The following is a 20069-nucleotide window of genomic DNA, read 5'->3' on the forward strand; positions in this document are numbered from 1 at the left end:
CCTGTGCTCTTGTCAATCAACCCAAACATGTTTTTAAGTGCATAGTTATTCATGTCTAGTTAGATCCAGCACCCTCTAGCTATTATCAAATCACATTAGCATCTTAAAAACAGGTGACAGTGTACGAGAACACACCCACGCTCTAGGCCTACCTGCTATGTCAACCAGGTTTCTTACATAGGAAATGTGAATGAATAAAACCACAAATGTTGACGTATTTCACGTTAAATTAATCTAGCCTACTTTGAAATGACACGCTTGAAATAGTCCGTCAACGTCAGTTAATCTGCTGCACCGCACTCACGTCACTCACAGCTGCTGAGCTAACAATCATCTCCCTTCGAACTGCGTGTGTGTGGTTCTGTGTGGCTACTAGAATTGTTCAAAGACAAACAAAGTAATTAACGCTTTCTTTGCACACTTAAGGAATAGTAAACAGTTACAGCACTTAGGCTTTATGTTTTCTAGGATAACCTTGGAGGCGGGTCTAGAAGGGGACCTAACTAGGAGAACCAGTAAGACGGGTGGTAAGATCTGTGTACTTTTCCTCCTAGACAGGACACCATTGTAGTTTCATATGCTCGGAACCACCAAAGCCTTACCTGTCATAATAACATTCCACAGGTGTAGCCTGTGTATTGCGTGCCTAATGATATCTTACTAGGCCTAAACCGCCAGCCACTCTCACTTAAGACTAAACACATGTAATATGGTTGTGTGCGTCAAAGGGCCTCCATATCTGGGAAAATGTTTACCTTAGTTATGGGAGTGTAGGCGAGAGAGTAAAGAGAGGTACTGCTTGAACTGTGCCATGAGTTAATCCTTACAAATCATTTAAAGGACGTCAGACAGGTGTGAAAACAAAAAAATTGAGAGAGAGAGAGAGAGAGAGAGAGAGAGAGAGAGAGAGAGAGAGAGAGAGAGAGAGAGAGAGAGAGATAGAATCATGCATTGAAATGCATACCTGAACCTGGTTTGCACACTTGTCTAGGCTGGTTGGATTGGCTGGAGGAGGGAGGAGCCAAGTGTAAAGTATGCAGTTACTGCATCATGATGACAACAACTTCAGTCTAACTCTGGATACCTGTTGAGAACAGTGTGGAAAAGAGACAGGAAGTGAGAAAAGGGGAAAAGTGTGTAACAGGGATAAAACTATAGAGAGATAGAGGAGGGGGAGACTGACAGAAGACAGAACACTGGACATTATCCACTTGGAAGTCTCAAGGACCACAGAACAGGTACTGAGAGATCTAGGTCCATCTCAAAATGATATTCCTAGCTAATAAGCAAGCGTTTTGCATATATTTTAATGTGGGCCAGCGCAGTGTGTGTGCGGTGCGTGTGTGTGTGTGTGTCTACAACAGTAGCTTATTGTACACCTGTCACCTGATGGATCGTGAGTTAGTTTGCCAGTGGTGCTTAGTTTGCAGAATTGCTACACTTTATCAGACTTGGTATGATAATATTATATTGAACCTAGCTTATTAATATTCCATACATATCTACCAGGAGGAGCCATGTGAATGTGTGAAGAAGGCCTAGGCATGTGTAAATGTGTGGAAGGTCTCAGGTGGAGACCCCAAACTAAGTCCTGAAAAATGTAGAAAGTACTGAGACTAGGAAGGCACATATTTTGCACGTGTCTCCTTCAATTTCTAGCTAGGCCTCAACAAAGATGTCATATAAATATCTAGCTAACAACAGCTAGCAGTAAATATCTAGCTAACAATAGCTAACTGTAAATATCTAGCTAACAATAGCTAGCAGTAAATATCTAGCTAACAATAGCTAGCAGTAGAGTAGACTCAAAAACACAGACTATTTCTCTGGTACTATTCCACAGTAGGCCTAGCTCCTTCTCCTAGCCAGCTAGCTATTCCTCCCGTAGGTAGCTAAATACAGTTTATAGCCAGGGCTCGAAATCAAGGGCGTCCCGTCGATAAAAATGTATGGGATGTCTAGGAAGGTTCAAACAGACTCTGGGATAGTTCTGGGACAATAGATCCAAATTCATACAACTACTGAACATAAAAAACTAATAAACGCAATGACGCTGATGCAAGAGATCAGAACGTTTAGCTTAAAATGTTGATACGCTATTATTTCTTCACATTATAAGCGCAGCAATGCGCACACAGCAATAGGCTGCAGAGGATAAGTTACAGTTTCCAGCCTCAGAAATTGCAGGTGTGCCATCTTAAAAGTTGATTTGTGGAATTGATTTCCTTCTTAATCCGTTTGAGCCAATCAGTTGTGTTGTGACAAGGTAGGGTGGGTATACAGAAGATAGCCCTATTTGGTAAAAGTCCATATTATGGCAAGAACAGCTCAAATAAGCAAAGAGAAACGACGGTCCATCATTACTTTAAGACATGAAGGTCAGTCAATACGGAACATTTCAAGAACAAGAAAGTTTCTTCAAGTGCAGTCGCAAAAAACATCAAGCGCTATGATGTAACTGGCTATCATGAGGACCACCACAGGAATGGAAGACCCAGAGTTACCTCTGCTGCAGAGGATAAGTTCATTAGAGTTACCAGCCTCAGATATTGTAGTCCAAATAAATGCTTCACAGAGTTCAAGTAACAGACACATGTCAACATCAACTGTTCAGAGGAGACTGTGTGAATCAGGCATTCATGGTCGAATTGCTGCAAAGAAACCACTACTAAAGGACACAAATAAGAAGAAGAGACTTGCTTGGGCCAAGAAACACAAGCAATGGACATTAGACTGGTGGAAATGTGTCCTTTGGTCTGGAGTCCAAATTGGAGATTTTTGGTTCCAACTGCCGTGTCTTTGTGAGACGTGGTGTGGGTGAACGGATGATCTCCGCATGTGTATTTCCCACTGTAACATATGGAGGAGGAGGTGTTATGGTGTGGGGCTGCTTTGCTGGTGACACTGTCTGTGATTTATTTCGAATTCAAGGCACACATAACCAGCATGGTTACCATAGCATTCTGCAGCGATACGCCATCCCAACTGGTTTGGGCTTAGTGGGACTATCAAATAAATAAAAACCCTTGAATGAGTAGGTGTGTCCAAACTTTTGACTGGTACTGTATGCAGCAGGCAAGATAACATCGGTCAGAAAGTTGAAGTAAGAGGAGAGAGAGATCGGCGCACAGAGGTGAGGACAGAGGAACCGATTAACTCCACTACGGACTGTCTAATTATAATAGGCTAGTGATTGATTGATTAATAGTAGAATAAAACTCTCTTGATATACTGGACTCTTTATGGATCTCTCTCTCTTTACATTTCCATCTTGCAGCCTGGAGCCACACATTAATTTGATGTATTACTCCAGTTAAAAATATGATTATTTTAGAGCATTGTGACTTCTATTAATAATAATATGCCATTTAGCAGACGCTTTTATCCAAGGCGACTTACAGTCATGCATGCATACATTTTTGTGTATGGGTGGTCCCGTGGATCGAACCCACTACCTTGGCGTTACAAGCGCCGTGCTCTACCAGCTGAGCTACAGAGGACCACCGTAATACCATTTCACAATAATGTTTTCTGAAAAAACATGTCTTAACCATTCACTATAAATCACTTCTATAGTTCAGATTAAATAATTCGGTGTGATGAACCAATAACAAACAGAGAAATGCATAGAACAAGGTAAAGCAATTTTAGCAGTCGTAGCCTATTTAGATTGTCGTTATGAAGACACCTATTGCTGCGAAAAAACAGGAGGGAATTTATGCTGTATTCAAAACAACTGCAAACTCGGAACTCGGAATGCTTCAATTTTCGACCTCAGTGCTTTCAAGACAGCTGGGTACTTGGGATATCCGACTGGGAAATATATTTTTTAACTGTCATCCAACTCGGAATTCCAAGTCGGGAACTCGGGCATCTTTCAAGATCACCAACGTCATGATATGACCTCATTTTTTTCAGAGTTCCCACTTCCCAGTTGTCTTAAAAGCACCTACAACTTCTGCTGACATGACGCCGCATTTTGTTTGATTTGCATTTTGTTTGCGAGGTCGCTAACGTTTCCCAACCTCTTTGAACAAACTGATATCAAAGACAGTTATTTTCAGGATTTTCTGATGAACTGATGACAACTATGTTCATCTCGGTCCATCCATGTGATGAATAGTCAACTGTAACTAGGCCTATAGGAAAATCAAATGTCATGTCACAAAGATGATTTTATTTGCAGTGTATAGCCAGCTGAAGTGCAAACAGCTTTCAGAGAAGGCCCTACAGTAAATTGTGTGTCACTTGCAGGGTCGGATTAAGAAATCGAGTGGCTACTCTGACCGACAAACTGAGATCAATCTGGTTTTGAATTAATACAAAGAATAGCCCAGGCCAATGAAGCGACACTCAGATTGTACAATATTAGAAGGAAATTGTGTGTCAGTTAAAATGTGGAAGTTGTTGAGAATATTTTTTTTCAATTGGTTCTACAGACAGATACATCTTCTCTTTTCAGCAGTAGGCATTCGCTTTCCAATCTGTACATTTTCCCCGCAATTGTATTTTGAAATCTGCAAAAAGGCAAACCGACAGCCCCAACCAACCATATAAATATAATCCATATAATCCATAGATGAAAAAAATGAGGGAAAAAAAACTTGTTTTTATCGAAAATTGTTTTGCCTCTTGGGCCCACTACGGGCTTAGGCCCACCCCTGACACAAATGATCAATCACATTTTATTTTAATGTTTTTAATAATCAGTTATCCAATCAAGGCAGGGCACCCCAGTTACCCACATGGGCCTCTAACATAGTGAAGGAAGTGAACAAGTGCATTCTATTTAAACTGGTATGGCTTTGGGTGACCACATGTTCTCTTTCATTGTGCGGGACAGTCAATCATGTCCCGCATTTTATCAACAAATTCAAACACCACTAATTTAGGGGGGGAAAAGGTTGATTTGTCCCATATTTCAGTCAGACATTCCGACCTGTCACTTGCAATCACGTTGCGCTTATGAAAATATATATAATATCGTTTGGATGTGGTAGCCTAAACCTACTGGTGATGTTAAACACGTGTTCTTCTATCGTTTTTTAGATCTAATATTCTGCGCAGCGCAAGACATGACATAGGCCAATGTCGTAGGCCTATGGTCAACCAATAATATTTTTCTAATCCTCAAGGCAAAATTCCAGCTAACCTTGGAGAGAACAGTTCAGCCTAACTACTTACAAGAAGTGTGATTTTGAAAATATGTCTAGTTAGTCTAGCTATCTAAACGACCGAATTACTGCCCTGGCACGCACAACACCAGCCCAGGGGCCCTGACCTCCAGGGGGTTCCCGTTGATTTAATTAGTGACTCTCACTCAGATATCATAATAACATGGCACAAGTCATGGCAAAATGTGTACAATTGCAGGAAATTAGCTGTAAAACTGCAACAAAAAATTATGTTCTGTAAAGCAAATTAATTTGTCATCTCTCTGTACTTATTAAATTATAGTTTCAATCCCAGTCCTGAGTTAATGTGAGTTAATGTGTAGTGGCTAATTGTATAGCTAATAGCCCATGTGTTTGTAGATCAACTGAGGTGAATGAAGCTACAGTAACCAAGGTGATAATGGCTGGGGTCATTTTTGCTTGTTTTTGCTGTTCTCCAATTAGCATTTTAGAGTTTCAGTGTTCTCATGAAACTGTTTGAGATCAAATGATTGGTATGCAGATGCAGTTTGGACATTTCATTGGTAAAACGTGAAGAATTCTCATTCACGATTGACAGTGATGATGCCATGGCCTATTTTGGAAATTAGGTATGCCTAACTTGGTGTTTCAGGGTATTAAAAATATAAATGTTTTTCTTGAGACAATTTGTGTGGGCGTAGGCAGACGGTGCAATTGGAGGATGCATTTGATTATATAATGATATTCAATAGGCTATGTCTGTCGGTACAAACGTTGAGAAATGATGATGTCATTTAAATGTGTATTGCTCTCCGGCACCTAAAACATGTGCACTACACTGGGTGTGTGTGTGTGGGGGGTGCTGACGTTTGGGTATTTTACATGTGGTCACCCTAGTATGGCTGATGACGTTAACCATAAACAAATGAAAGATAGTTATAAGTACTAGGACCATGACATAGCCTGGGTGATGATGACATAGCCTGGGTGGTCATGACATAGCCTGGGTGGTGTTGTGTGAAAGTAACATTGTGTGAGCCCCAAACAGCAGCTTAGGCTTACAGAGAGGGAATGAGTAAGTGACAATGACTTGCAGATACTTGTTTTGTGTTTTAAACATATTGCCTAATTATAGTGCATGTTTTAAAGACGTTTCCTGTCAAGCAGAGCCTGTGGCCTAACAATAACATAAAATACTATTGATCCTTTTTTTTCTCCAACCAGACCATGTTGTTGCGTTTTTACGATGCTACAATAGGCTACAGTGTCAGCGCTGGTCGAGGTCGCCTCTGTGCTGCAGGAACAACAATGTAAGAGATGGTTTATCTCTGTTCATCTTCGTAAGTTGCTTCACGGTGCTCTCTGATGTGACAGGTGCAGGCCTACAGTGTGTAGGTAGGGTAAAGGTCATTCAGAGTGCACAGACCACATTTTTCTACCTTATCGCACAGGCAGCCATGCTTGACTGAGACAAGTGTTCCTCTGTGGAGGACACAGGGTGTGTGTGTACCTAAACTAAAGGGACATTTACACACTCTCGCTCCACCTAATACCTGTGAGCTCCTGCCCCCTAGCTGCAGAGCTCTAGACCACTAGCCCTACCAGCCAGCCCTACAGTCTCCCCAGCAGAGCTCCAGACCACTAGCCCTACCAGCCAGCCCTACAGTCTCCCCAGCAGAGCTCCAGACCACTAGCCCTAGCAGCCAGCCCTACAGTCTCCCCAGCAGAGCTCCAGACCACTAGCCCTACCAGCCAGCCCTACATTCTCCCCAGCAGAGCTCCAGACCACTAGCCCTACCAGCCAGCCCTACAGTCTCCCCAGCAGAGCTCCAGACCACTAGCCCTACCAGCCAGCCCTACAGTCTCCCCAGCAGAGCTCCAGACCACTAGCCCTACCAGCCAGCCCTACATTCTTCCCAGCAGAGCTCCAGACCACTAGCCCTACCAGCCAGCCCTACATTCTCCCCAGCAGAGCTCCAGACCACTAGCCCTACCAGCCAGCCCTACTGTCTCCCCAGCCCCAGCATGGCTCTCTCTGGGCTGGGCGGCTTCCTCTCAACAAACTCTTTAATGACACCTAACTCTTGTGTTCTGTTGTCCCCTAGTTGCAGAGCTCCAGACCACTAGCCCTAGCGTTTCCCCCAGGATGGCTCTCTCTGGGCCGGGTGGCTTCCTCTCTGAGGACCAGTTCATCTGTTCCATCTGCCTGGATGTGTTCACCAACCCAGTCTCCACACCCTGTGGTCACAGCTACTGTCTGGACTGCATCTCCACCTACTGGGACGGTATGTACAGTGCTATGAAAAAGTATTTGCCCCCTTTCTAATTTTCTCTACTTTTGCATATTTGTTATACTGAATGTTATCAGATCTTCAACCAAAACCTAATATTAGATAAAGGGAACATAAGTGAACAAATAACACAACAATTACGTATTTATTTCATTTCATTAACAAAGTTATGCAACACCCAATTCCCCTGTGTGAAAAAGTAATTGCCCCCTTACACTCAATAACTGGTTGTGCCACCTTTAGCTGCAATGACTCCAACCAAATCAATCAATCAATCAATCAATTTTATTTTATATAGCCCTTCGTACATCAGCTAATATCTCGAAGTGCTGTACAGAAACCCAGCCTAAAACCCCAAACAGCTAGTAATGCAGGTGTAGAAGCACGGTGGCTAGGAAAAACTCCCTAGAAAGGCCAAAACCTAGGAAGAAACCTAGAGAGGAACCAGGCTATGAGGGGTGGCCAGTCCTCTTCTGGCTGTGCCGGGTGGAGATTATAACAGAACCATGCCAAGATGTTCAAAAATGTTCATAAGTGACAAGCATGGTCAAATAATAATCAGGAATAAATCTCAGTTGGCTTTTCATAGCCGATCATTAAGAGTTTGCTTCCTGTAGTTGTTGATCAGTCTCTCACGTCGCTGTGGAGGAATTTTGGCCCACTCTTCCATGCAGAACTGCTTTAACTCAGTGACATGTGGGTTTTCAAGCATGAACTGCTCGTTTCAAGTCCTGCCACAACATCTCAATTGGGATTAGGTCTGGACTTTGACTAGGCCATTCCAAAACTTCCAATTTGTTGCTTTTTAGCAATTTTCATGTAGACTTGATTGTGTGTTTTGGATCGTCTTGATGATCATCCAGGTGCTTTTTGGCAAACTTTAGTCACCTTTTTGGACGAGATGGGTCCCATTATGCCTGGCGAAAACCAAACACTGCATTCCACAGTAAGAACATCATACCAAAGGTCAAGCATGGTGGTGGAGGTGTGATGGTTTGGGGATGCTTTGCTGCCTCAGGACCTGGACGACTTGCCTTAATAGAAGAAACCATGAATTCTGCTCTGTATCATATAATTCTACAGGAGAATGTCAGACCATCCGTCTGTGAGCTGAAGCTGAAGGGCAGCTGGGTCATGCAGCAAGACAATGATCCAAAACACACAATCAAGTCTATCTGAAAATTGCTAAAAAGCAACAAATTGGAAGTTTTGGAATGGCCTAGTCAAAGTCCAGACCTAATCCCAATTGAGATGCTGTGGCAGGACTTGAAACGAGCAGTTCATGCTTGAAAACCCACATGTCACTGAGTTAAAGCAGTTCTGCATGGAAGAGTGGGCCAAAATTCCTCCACAGCGACGTGAGGGACTGATCAAGAACCAGTTCATCAAGAACTACAGGAAGCATTTGGTTGGAGTCATTGCAGCTAAAGGTGGCACAACCAGTTATTGAGTGTAAGGGGGCAATTACTTTTTGACACAGGGGAATTGGGTGTTGCATAACTTTGGTTATGAAATAAATATGTAATTGTTGTGTTATTTGTTCACTTATGTTCCCTTTATCTAATATTAGGTTTTGGTTGAAGATCTGAAAACATTCAGTATCACAAATATGCAAAAGTAGAGAAAATTAGAAAGGGGGCAAATACTTTTTCATAGCACTGTATTGTGGCTTTGTGTGTACTGAACACTACCTGAAATATAAATGTACATTTGTTTGTATGTTTACATATATACTGTACATGCAACAACTTTACGTACATTAAACCTTATTGTGTGTTAGTTCGTTTTCTATTAGTAGGCGTATTTCTTCTGTTAAACATCACGTCACCATTCAGAGATCAGTTGTATTTTGCCATGTGAATTAATTGAATGAACTGTAACTTGTTGTTAAAGGAGGAGGAGGGAAGACGTGTGTGTGCCCACTGTGTAAGGAGAGCTTCAGGAAGAGGCCGGACCTTCACATCAACCACACCCTGAAGGAGATCACCGAGCAGTTTAAGAAGATGGCCGACGGATTGGACGGGGGGGCCATGGTGATGGAAGGAGGGGTTGGGAGTCAAGGTGGGGGTGGCGGTGGTAATGAGGGTGTGTCAAACGGGGTCGAGCGTCTTCCGGTCCTCCCAAGACCCCCAGGGATGGGTGGGATGCCTGGGGATTTGTTTTTGGAGATGAAGACCAGGTTCCAACGACCTTCGAACTCCAGAACCCCTCCGCCCGTCCTCCGCCCCCACCCGCCCTCACCCTTCTCCTCCAACACCACCGCCCCTCCTGTCGCCCCACGGAGGTACACCCTGAGCGGGCCGGCTGATTCCTCCTTCAACGCGCCTCTCTGTCCTGAACACCAGAGGGGGCTGGAGTTCTTCTGCCGGACGGACCAGACATGTGTGTGTGCCGCGTGTTTGGAGGGAGAGCACCATGGACACCAGGTTATACCTGCCAAGAGAGAATGGCTCATCAATAAGGTGGGGAGTGGGACAGCGATGGAGAAACATCTGTGTGAACTAATTCTGGTGGAGTTGTAGGAAACTCCAATTGCAATGCTACTACTGTAGATTTTATTACATTAAAGAAGTGAAATGAACACATACTGTACAAACCTTAGCTATGGAGACAGTCTACACAAAATAACCTGGGTGTTTGAAACATTGTTCAAATCAAATTGTGTTAATCACATGCTTTGTAAGCAACACGTATAGCCTAACAGTGAAATGCTGACTTACAGGGCGTTCCCAACAATGCAGAGAGAAAGAAATAGAGAAATAATAGAAAAGTAAAACACGTAGTAATAAAAGTAATAATAAATTCACAATGAGTAATGATAACTTGGCTATATACACGGGGTACCAGTACCGAGTTGATGTGCAGGGGTACGAGGTAACTGAGGTAGATATGTACATACTAGGAATAAGGAATAAATACTTTGCTGTGTGTTGACTCTGGTCTGTTTATGTCTGCAGTCTCAGTTGGGCCTGACAGAGGTGGAGCTGAGGGACATGATCACAGAGAGAGAGAGGAAGGTGGAGGAGATCAAGACATCACTGGAGGACATACAGGTGGGTCTCTGGAACACACACACATACATAGTACACACACACAGAGACAAACACAGACAGACACAGTACACACACACATACACACATACACACAAAGAGGTTGTCTCTCTGTCTGTCTCTCTGTCTGTCTCTCTCTCTCTCTGTCTCTCTGTCTCTGTCTCTCTGTCTCTGTCTCTGTCTCTGTCTCTGTCTCTGTCTCTGTCTCTCTCTCTCTCTCTCTGTCTCTCTCTCTCTCTCTCCTCTCTCTCTCTCTCTCTCTCTCTCTCTCTCTCTCTGTCTCTGTCTCTGTCTCTCTCTCTCTGTCTCTGTCTCTCTGTCTCTCTGTCTCTCTCTGTTTCTCTCTCTGTCCCTCTCTCTTTACTCCCTCTTTCCTCTCTCTTTCTCTCTCTATTTCCTCTCTCTCTCTTTCTCTCTTTCCTCTGTCTCTCTCTCTCTCTCGTTCCTCTCTCTCTCATCATCATCAGCCCCCTCTCCCTCTCTCCCCAGGCGTGTGCGGAACATGAGACGGCGGGCAGCATGCATGTGTTCTCTGCCCTGGTGAGTTCTGTGGAGAGGAGCCAGGCAGAGCTTCTGGAGGTGATAGAGATGTCACAGCGGGCTGCACAGCACCGAGGACAGAGCCTCATCAGAGACCTGGAGCAGGTCTCTTTTTATTCATTTATTTCATTTGAGATAATGGTTTATTTCAGAGAGAATGGTTTATTTCATTAAGAGGACAGTGATATCAATAGCAGCGAAGGGTGAATTATTTTATACAATTTACAATCCTTGAATACACAATACACAAGAATTATCCATCAACACAATATTATTCTTTCATAAGGGACCATGTACAATTAAAACTTAAATCTCACAAGACGTGATGCATTGTACTATATTTGGCTACACAACTCATTTACATCTTCTGTAGGGTAGGTGAACAATTAAATAAATTAATGCTGCTATGTTTTTTTTACTACTGATCTTGTTGATTGTCTTTTGTCTTTGTGACTGTGTTGCTGCTATGATTGACAAACCCGTTTCCCTCTGGGATTATTAATAATAGAGTATTTCTCATCTTTTCTTTCCTATTGTAGGAGATCTCTGAGCTGAGGAAGAGAAGCGCCAGCCTCACCCAGCTAGCCCAGTCTGACGACTACGTACTCTTCTTCAAAGTTAGACTACTCTTTCTGTTCATCACATCAATTTCTTGCTTTTTTCTTCATTTTTTCCCAACGTTTTCTACCCTTTTCCCAACCTTTTCTACCCTTTTCCCAACCTTTTCTACCTTCTTCCCAAACTTTTCTTCATAATTTATCTTAGCTACAAGGTAAGAGGTACTTTTCCTATTCTCTTCTTTTTTAATTATATATCTACTATATATATAGCTATAAATTATATATCTACTATATATATAGCTATAAATTATATATATACTATATATATATATATATATATATATAAATTATATATATATATATATATATATATATATATATATATATATATCTTACTACATGTTATTTTCTAATTCATTTATTCCTCTGTTCTCTTATTTCTCTCTTTTTTTCTCTCTCTCTCTTTCTTCCTCTTCTCAGACATTCCCCGCCCTCTCCACCCCGCCTCAGACCAGGGATTGGTCGGACGCTGTCGTGACCTCTGACCTCAGCTCGGGGTCGGTGCTTCTGACTGTCAATCAAATGGTGGAGCGCTTTCGGGCGGAGCTCAAGAGACTGCCGGAGATCTGTGAGTTATGGTTGACCATTGTAGATCTCCTATATATTCTATCTATGAGTACTATCAGTTATGCTAATCTTTTTCCCAGCGGGCAAAAGTGGTTGAAAGACGTCAAGATTCCACCACTTTTGCCCGCTGGGTTGTTGCAAGTGACACAGAGAATAGCCCCAATGCTGTAGTGTTGTGACGGTTTAACTCTACTTTATGAACACTACTAGGCTACAATGTAGAACAGCGATTCTCAACTGGTGGGTCGCGACCTCAATTTAGGTCGCAGGAGGTTTTGAGTGTGTTGTGTTTGTGTGTGTGTGAGTAAAATAAAAAAATAAAAAAACTGAACTTAAACGACTTAAACCAGGTAGAAAGTGTGTAGAAATGATAATGAACTTACATTTTTAAACAATTTGTCTTCAATCACAGTATTTTTAATATAGAGCTATTAGCAGCACTATTTTGGTTGGATTTGTGGTCTCAAACCAGAGAGTATATTAACATTCTTCATCAAGAATATGGACAAAATGTATTTATTGACAATGAGGTGGGAATGTTGTTCCCTTGTCATATAATTAAAACCAGTTGAGAACCTATAGACCATTACACTGCATTGTCTTTTGTTGGCCAGGTCTGCATCCTCAACCTCAACCTCAAACAGACCAATCCGTAGGGACATATATTCCAGGTAAGGTTTACACACTCAAAGTACCATCCCATCTGTATCTAATTAGTTTATGATCTAATATGTGTCTAATATTTAATTATGTATACTCTTATGTTTGGCCAGGTTTGCGTCCTCAACCTCAACCGGACCAATCTGTAGGAAGATATAGTCCAAGTACGGTTTTCATTCATGCCTTCGTCACACTCAAAGTCCCAGCTCATCCCATTCTGTGTGTCTAATAATCTGTCCAGTATTTGATTGGATATATTCTATTTTTTTTGGTCAGGTTTGCTTTCTCAACCAAACCATGCTGAAGGAAGAAATAGTCCAAGTAAGTCCAAGATAACATTCATGTCTCTGTCACACTCACAGACCCAACATACAGTATGTCTAACAATGCATACAGTCATTGATTTCCTGTACTCTGTTTTGTTTGGCCAGATTTGCCTTCTCAACCAAACCAGTCCCTGGGAAGATGTAGTCCAAGTAAGATTTGTATTAATTCACGGCTGCTTCTGTCATACTCACCCCATCCTATGTGTCTCTAATAATAATACTGTACTTGATTTTATGATATTGTTTTGGCAGGTTTGCGTTCTCCACCTCCACCAGAACAATCTGTAGGAAGATATAGTCCAGGTATGGATTCATTCATGTTTCTGTCACACTCGCAGGCCCATCCCATATGTGTAATAACCAATGATACATACAGTGTCTAATTAAGTGATAATGCCCAAGAATACAGTGGGGGAAAAAAGTATTTAGTCAGCCACCAATTGTGCAAGTTCTCCCACTTAAAAAGATGAGAGAGGCCTGTAATTTTCATCATAGGTACACGTCAACTATGACAGACAAATTGAGAAAAAAATCCAGAAAATCACATTGTAGGGTTTTTTATGAATTTATTTGCAAATTATGGTGGAAAATAAGTATTTGGTCACCTACAAACAAGCAAGATTTCTGGCTCTCACAGACCTGTAACTTCTTCTTTAAGAGGCTCCTCTGTCCTCCACTCGTTACCTGTATTAATGGCACCTGTTTGAACTTGTTATCAGTATAAAAGACACCTGTCCACAACCTCAAACAGTCACACTCCAAACTCCACTATGGCCAAGACCAAAGAGCTGTCAAAGGACACCAGAAACAAAATTGTAGACCTGCACCAGGCTGGGAAGACTGAATCTGCAATAGGTAAGCAGCTTGGTTTGAAGAAATCAACTGTGGGAGCAATTATTAGGAAATGGAAGACATACAAGACCACTGATAATCTCCCCTCGATCTGGGGCTCCACGCAAGATCTCAGCCCGTGGGGTCAAAATGATCACAAGAACGGTGAGCAAAAAATCCCAGAACCACACGGGGGACCTAGTGAATGACCTGCAGAGAGCTGGGACCAAAGTAACAAAGCCTACCATCAGTAACACACTACGCCGCCAGGGACTCAAATCCCTGCAGTGCCAGACGTGTCCCCTGCTTAAGCCAGTACATGTCCAGGCCCGTCTAAAGTTTGCTAGAGTGCATTTGGATGATCCAGAAGAGGATTGGGGAGAATGTCATATGGTCAGATGAAACCAAAATAGAACGTTTGGTAAAAACTCAACTTGTCGTGTTTGGAGGACAAAGAATGCTGAGTTGCATCCAAAGAACACCATACCTCTGTGAAGCATGGGGGGTGGAAACATCATGCTTTGGGGCTGTTTTTCTGCAAAGGGACCAGGACGACTGATCCGGTAAAGGAAAGAAATGAATGGGGCCATGTATCGTGAGACTTTGAGTGAAAACCTCCTTCAATCAGCAAGGGCATTGAAGATTAAACGTGGCTGGGTCTTTCAGCATGACAATGATCCCAAACACACCGCCCGGGCAACGAAGGAGTGGCTTCATAAGAAGCATTTCAAGGTCCTGGAGTGGCCTAGCCAGTCTCCAGATCTCAACCCCATAGAAAATCTTTGGAGGGAGTTGAAAGTCCATGTTGCCCAGCGACAGCCCCAAAACATCACTGCTCTAGAGGAGATATGCATGGAGGAATGGGCCAAAATACCAGCAACAGTGTGTGAAAACCTTGTGAAGACTTACAGAAAACGTTTGACCTGTGTCATTGCCAACAAAGGGTATATAACAAAGTATTGAGAAACTTTTGTTATTGACCAAATACTTACTTTCCACCATCATTGTAAATAAATTCATAAAAAATCCTACAATGTGATTTTCTGGAGAAAAAAAATCTCATTTTGTCTGTCATTGTTGACGTGTACCTATGATGAAAATTACAGACCTCTCTCATCTTTTTAAGTGGGAGAACTTGCACAATTGGTGGCTGACTAAATACTTTTTCCCCCCACTGTATATGTCGTACATACTACGCGTCCCGTTGTATAAAAGTGATAATGCCCTCGAAGCAGGTGTTTGGAGAATATATTGGCACTTGGGTCGCGTCTATAGATACAGAACAAAAAGACTGAACGACTGGGTCGCCTCCATAGATACAGAACAAAAAGACTGAATGACTGGGTTGCGTCTATAGATACAGAACAAAAAGACTGAATGACTGGGTCGCGTCCATAGATACAGAACAAAAAGACTGAACGACTGGGTCACGTCTATAGATACAGAACAAAAAGACTGAACGAGTCGCGTCTATAGATACAGAACAAAAAGACTGAACGACTGGGTTGCGTCTACAGATACAGAACAAAAAACACTGAACGACTGGTCGCGGCCCATAGTTACAGTCTGTAACTATGGACGCGACCCAGTCGTTCAGTGTTTTTGTTCTGTATCTATAGACGCAACCCAGTCGTTCAGTCTTTTTGTTCTGTATCTATAGACGCGACCCAGTCGTTCACATCTTTTTGTTCTGTAACTTACAGAACAAAAAGATGTGAACGACTGTCATGCGTCTGGCAACCGACCGAAGAATGAACGACCAGCCGGGCGGTACAACCTAGATTTGGGACGATATCTTGTTGAAGGACGAAATAGTATGAATAAATTCATCAAGATGACGTTTTTAATGAAAATATGTCAATCATTATTTGAATATGTTGGTAACCCCTTGTATAAAAGTGATAATGCCCTAGAGGCCTGTGTTTGGAGGATATATTGGAATGGAGGCCAAACACAGGCCTCTAGGGCATTATCACTTTTATACAACGGGTTACCAACATATTCAAATAATGATTGACATATTTTCATTAAAAACGTCATCTTGATGAATTTATTCATACTATTTCGTCCTTCAACAAGATATCGTTCCAAAACAAATCTAGGTTGCTACCAAGCCGGCTGGTCGTTCGTTCTATCGGTTGCTAAAGGACTCCAGTCGTTCACATCTTTTTGTTCTGTAACTATGGACGCGACCCAGTCGTTCAGTCTTTTTGTTCTGTATCTATAGACGCAACCCAGTCGTTCAGTCTTTTTGTTCTGTATCTATAGACGCGACCCAGTCGTTCAGTCTTTTTGTTCTGTATCTATAGACGTGACCCAGTCGTTCAGTCTTTTTGTTCTGTATCTATGGACGCGACCCAGTCATTCAGTCTTTTTGTTCTGTATCTATAGACGCGACCCAGTCATTCAGTCTTTTTTTCTGTATCTATGGAGGCGAACCAGTCGTTCAGTCTTTTTGTTCTGTATCTATAGACGCGACCCAGTCATTCAGTCTTTTTGTTCTGTATCTATAGACGTGACCCAGTCGTTCGTTCTAAATGTTCCATTGCCATACTGGCTGGCAACGTTATTATCCCTTGCTTGCTAGCTAGCCAACTACGGCTAATTTACAGTCACGTCAAACAGTGCAGCCAGAATAACAACAGTAGCTGCATTTGTTTAAGGTGTTTTCTAGATACATTTCTTTGGAGACATCCATAACAATGAACTAATAAGGCACAATTTTGCCTGGCATAGAAAATGTGCTCTCTCGTCAGGACACTGTTCTTCAGAGGAGCTAGCCAACAACACAGCTAACAAAATAACTTCAAACTGAAGCTGGAAAGACTGCAAACTAGCTGCACTTCGTTTCGTTTGATATTTTTTCAATTTACATTTCTTTGTACATATCCATAACAATTAAGCCAGCTGATTCATGATTTCGACTGGCTGAGAAACGCTGCCTGCCTCTCTCTCTCCTCCCGACCCCGACACGTTCAATACTATGGGACAGTTGGAGATCGAATTTGAATATTGAAACAATGTTGCAAATGTCGGAGAGACAGACAGCAAGGTTTATACAAATCTCAGCTGTTGAAAACTAATTGTTGGTCTAAAAGAAATGTGGGATAATGTCTAGATGCTTTTTATAGTTGAGATCAAGTTTATAAAGTGCCTGGCTGGGCTGATGAGACAGTGGATTGCGCAGTCAGATGGAACAGAGTAAAGAGTCATTTTAACGTCATAGATTTAGCCGGTGGTAACTTGTGGAATAGACACCGGCTGGAATACGCTTTTAACCAATCAGCATTCAGGATTATACCCACCCGTTGTATAATTACATTTATTCTCTTTTGTTTGGCCAGATTGGCTTTCTCAACCTCGACTAGAACAGTCAGTGGGAAGATATGTAAATCCAAGTAAGGCTTTGATTAATTTATTAACTCAAAGTCCCAGTCATGTGTGATAATACATACAGTATATGATCAGGGGTTAGATGGTTTAACACCTCTCTCTCTCTCTCTCTCTCTTTCTCTCTCACTCTCTCTCTCTCTCTCTCTCTCTCTCTCTCTCTCTCTCTGTCTCTCTCTCTCTCGCTCTCTCTCTCGCGATCCAGAGGTGAGGAGAGTGCAGGAATATGCAGGTATGTACTTCCTTCTTCCTGTATCATGTTCTCTGTGTTCATGTGTCAAGCACATCATCGCTAAATATAGACACAAAACTGCTGATTGAACTCTTCATTGGTGACTGATGACTTCTCCTCCCCCTTTGTGTCTCTGTGTGTTTCTCTCTCTGCCCCCCTCCCCTTCTACCTCACCCTCTCCTCTCCTCTCCCTCTCAGTGGATGTAACCCTGGACCCTCTCACCGCTCACCCCCGCCTGCTCATCTCCGACGACGGCAAGCAGGTGCGCTGCAGCGACCGCTACCAGCCCGTGCTGGACGTCCCCGAGCGCTTTGACCGTGTGGTCTGCGTCCTCGGGCGCCAGGCCTTCACTTCGGGACGCCATTACTGGGAGGTGAGAACAGAAGCAGGGTTTCATTCCAACAGAGCCATCAGGTCATAGGTCATAATGGGGCCCGATAGATGGTGGGGCTGAATGCCAAGGACTATTTGAATATATATGTACTCACTTTACAGTGTTGTTGTATTGCATGATGTTGTACTGCAGTGTATTGATTTGTATTCTGACCTCACAAAATGGATTTAAATGGACAATAAAGTTATCGTGAGTATTGTAGGTGGGAGGTGGGTGGGAAGACGGACTGGGACCTGGGCGTGGCTAGCCACTCCATCAACAGGAAAGGGAAGATCACAGTAAGCCCCGCCCACGGCTACTGGTTCCTGAGCCTCCGGGATAATAATGACTACGCGTCCGAACTGAACCGTCGACAGCGCTGGGCCTCAACCACAAACCCAACCGGATAGGGATCTACGTAGACTGCGATAAGGGACAGGTGTCGTTCTATAACGTGGACGCTAAGATGCTCATTTATACGTTCACCGACAGCTTCTCGGATGCCATTCATCCCTTCTTCAGCCCATGCACCAATAAGTCTGGCAGGAACGAGGCGCCGCTCGTCATTTGTCCTGTCTCGATGCCTCTGGCCGACTGAGATGGGTTTTAGCTTTTTTAAGTCTGTCCTTGTTCATTGTCCTTCACTGATCCAATAGGACGGGACTGGATAGGTCAAAGCAATATTGTCGAAGCTATAGCTGGAGCACCCAGTTTTCTCTTGTCAACAAAGGGAAGTGAACAAGGCCAGAAGAGAGGGAGCAATTTTCTGGAATGAAATAGTCTCTTAGAAACCTTTAGTGGATTTTGGAATGAGTCATAATGACCTCCTGTGTTCTATGGAGCTGACCAATGGATACTCTGGATACAGAGTCTGGATTGGACTGATCATTCTGACCAACTACAGTCCATCAGTCTGAGAATTAAGGATTTCACCATCTGTCCTTATCATACGATGGATTAATCTGTCTACCTGGGGTCATATGACCTAAATGGCACCTATTCCCATATAGTGTGCTACTTTTTGACAAGAGCCCTATGGGCCAAAAGTATTACAATATTATAAGGAATAGGGTGCCATTTGGGATACAACCACAGTCATACAAATCAAACATATGACTTGTTACTTACTACAATGCAGTTTTTGAAGGATATCCACAATAAACCAAATGTGGACTATGTGGACTGGGAGCAACCGAATAAGACACAGAGACAAACACAAAACATTAGGAACACCTGCTCTTTCCACGACATAGACTGACCAGGTGAATCCAGGGACAAACTAAGATCCCTTATTGATGTCACTTATTAAATCCACTTCAATCAGTGTAGATGAAGGGGATGAGACAGGTTAAAGAAGGATTTTTAAGCCTTGTGACAAATTGAGACATGGATTGTGTATGTGTGCTATTCAGAGGGTGAATGGGCAAGACAAAATATTGATGTGCATTTGAACGGGGTATGGTAGTAGGTGCCAGGCGCACTGGTTTGTGTCAAGAACTGCAACGCTGCTTGGTTTTTCACACTTAACAGTTTCCCCGTGTGTATCAAGAGTGGTCCACCACTCAATAGACATCCAGCCAACTTGACACAACTTTGTGAAGAATTGGAGTCAACATGGGCCACCATCCCTGTAGAACGCTTTCGACACCTTGTAGAGGCCATGCCCCGACGAACTGAGGCTGTTCTGAGGGAAAAAGGGGGTGCAACTCAATATTAGGAAGGTGTTCTTAATGTTTTGTACACTCAGTGTATGTACAATAACTAACACCATATAAAAGGATGTCCCCTTGGTTGTGTTGTCCATCACTGATGCAGAATTACTGATCTTACACAGAGAGCACAATAATCACTGACTTCTGTCCAGATTGTGTACATGGGCATCAAACAGACATCTATAATTACAATTTATGGAATTTGGGGATTTAACCCTACCATATTGGATAGTCTGGGTTGAATGAGACAGAATACTTTTTGGAAAACGATATTAGTGACAGAATATATATGAATCATGTTGTAATAAGGCTAAAATGTAATGTAAATGTAATCTAATAAA

The 20069-nt window shown here is 42.7% G+C and overlaps 1 protein-coding gene across 1 annotated transcript; it reads left to right on the plus strand.

The window, feature by feature from the left end:
- The first annotated feature begins 1094 nt into the window (after positions 1-1094).
- Positions 1095-18986, plus strand: LOC121561888 (E3 ubiquitin/ISG15 ligase TRIM25). Its single transcript, XM_045217101.1, is given in 17 exon segments — positions 1095-1238; positions 7241-7420; positions 9320-9888; positions 10384-10479; positions 10966-11121; positions 11556-11633; positions 12057-12204; positions 12818-12874; positions 12977-13027; positions 13140-13184; positions 13295-13339; positions 13442-13492; positions 17365-17418; positions 17616-17642; positions 17841-18016; positions 18247-18367; positions 18370-18986. Coding segments are annotated over 16 exon segments (2058 nt in total). The 5' UTR covers positions 1095-1238; positions 7241-7281; the 3' UTR covers positions 18615-18986.
- Positions 18987-20069: the final 1083 nt, after the last annotated feature.

The sequence above is a fragment of the Coregonus clupeaformis genome, unplaced genomic scaffold (assembly GCF_020615455.1).
Source record: "Coregonus clupeaformis isolate EN_2021a unplaced genomic scaffold, ASM2061545v1 scaf0918, whole genome shotgun sequence".
Taxonomy (NCBI): Eukaryota; Metazoa; Chordata; class Actinopteri; order Salmoniformes; family Salmonidae; genus Coregonus; species Coregonus clupeaformis.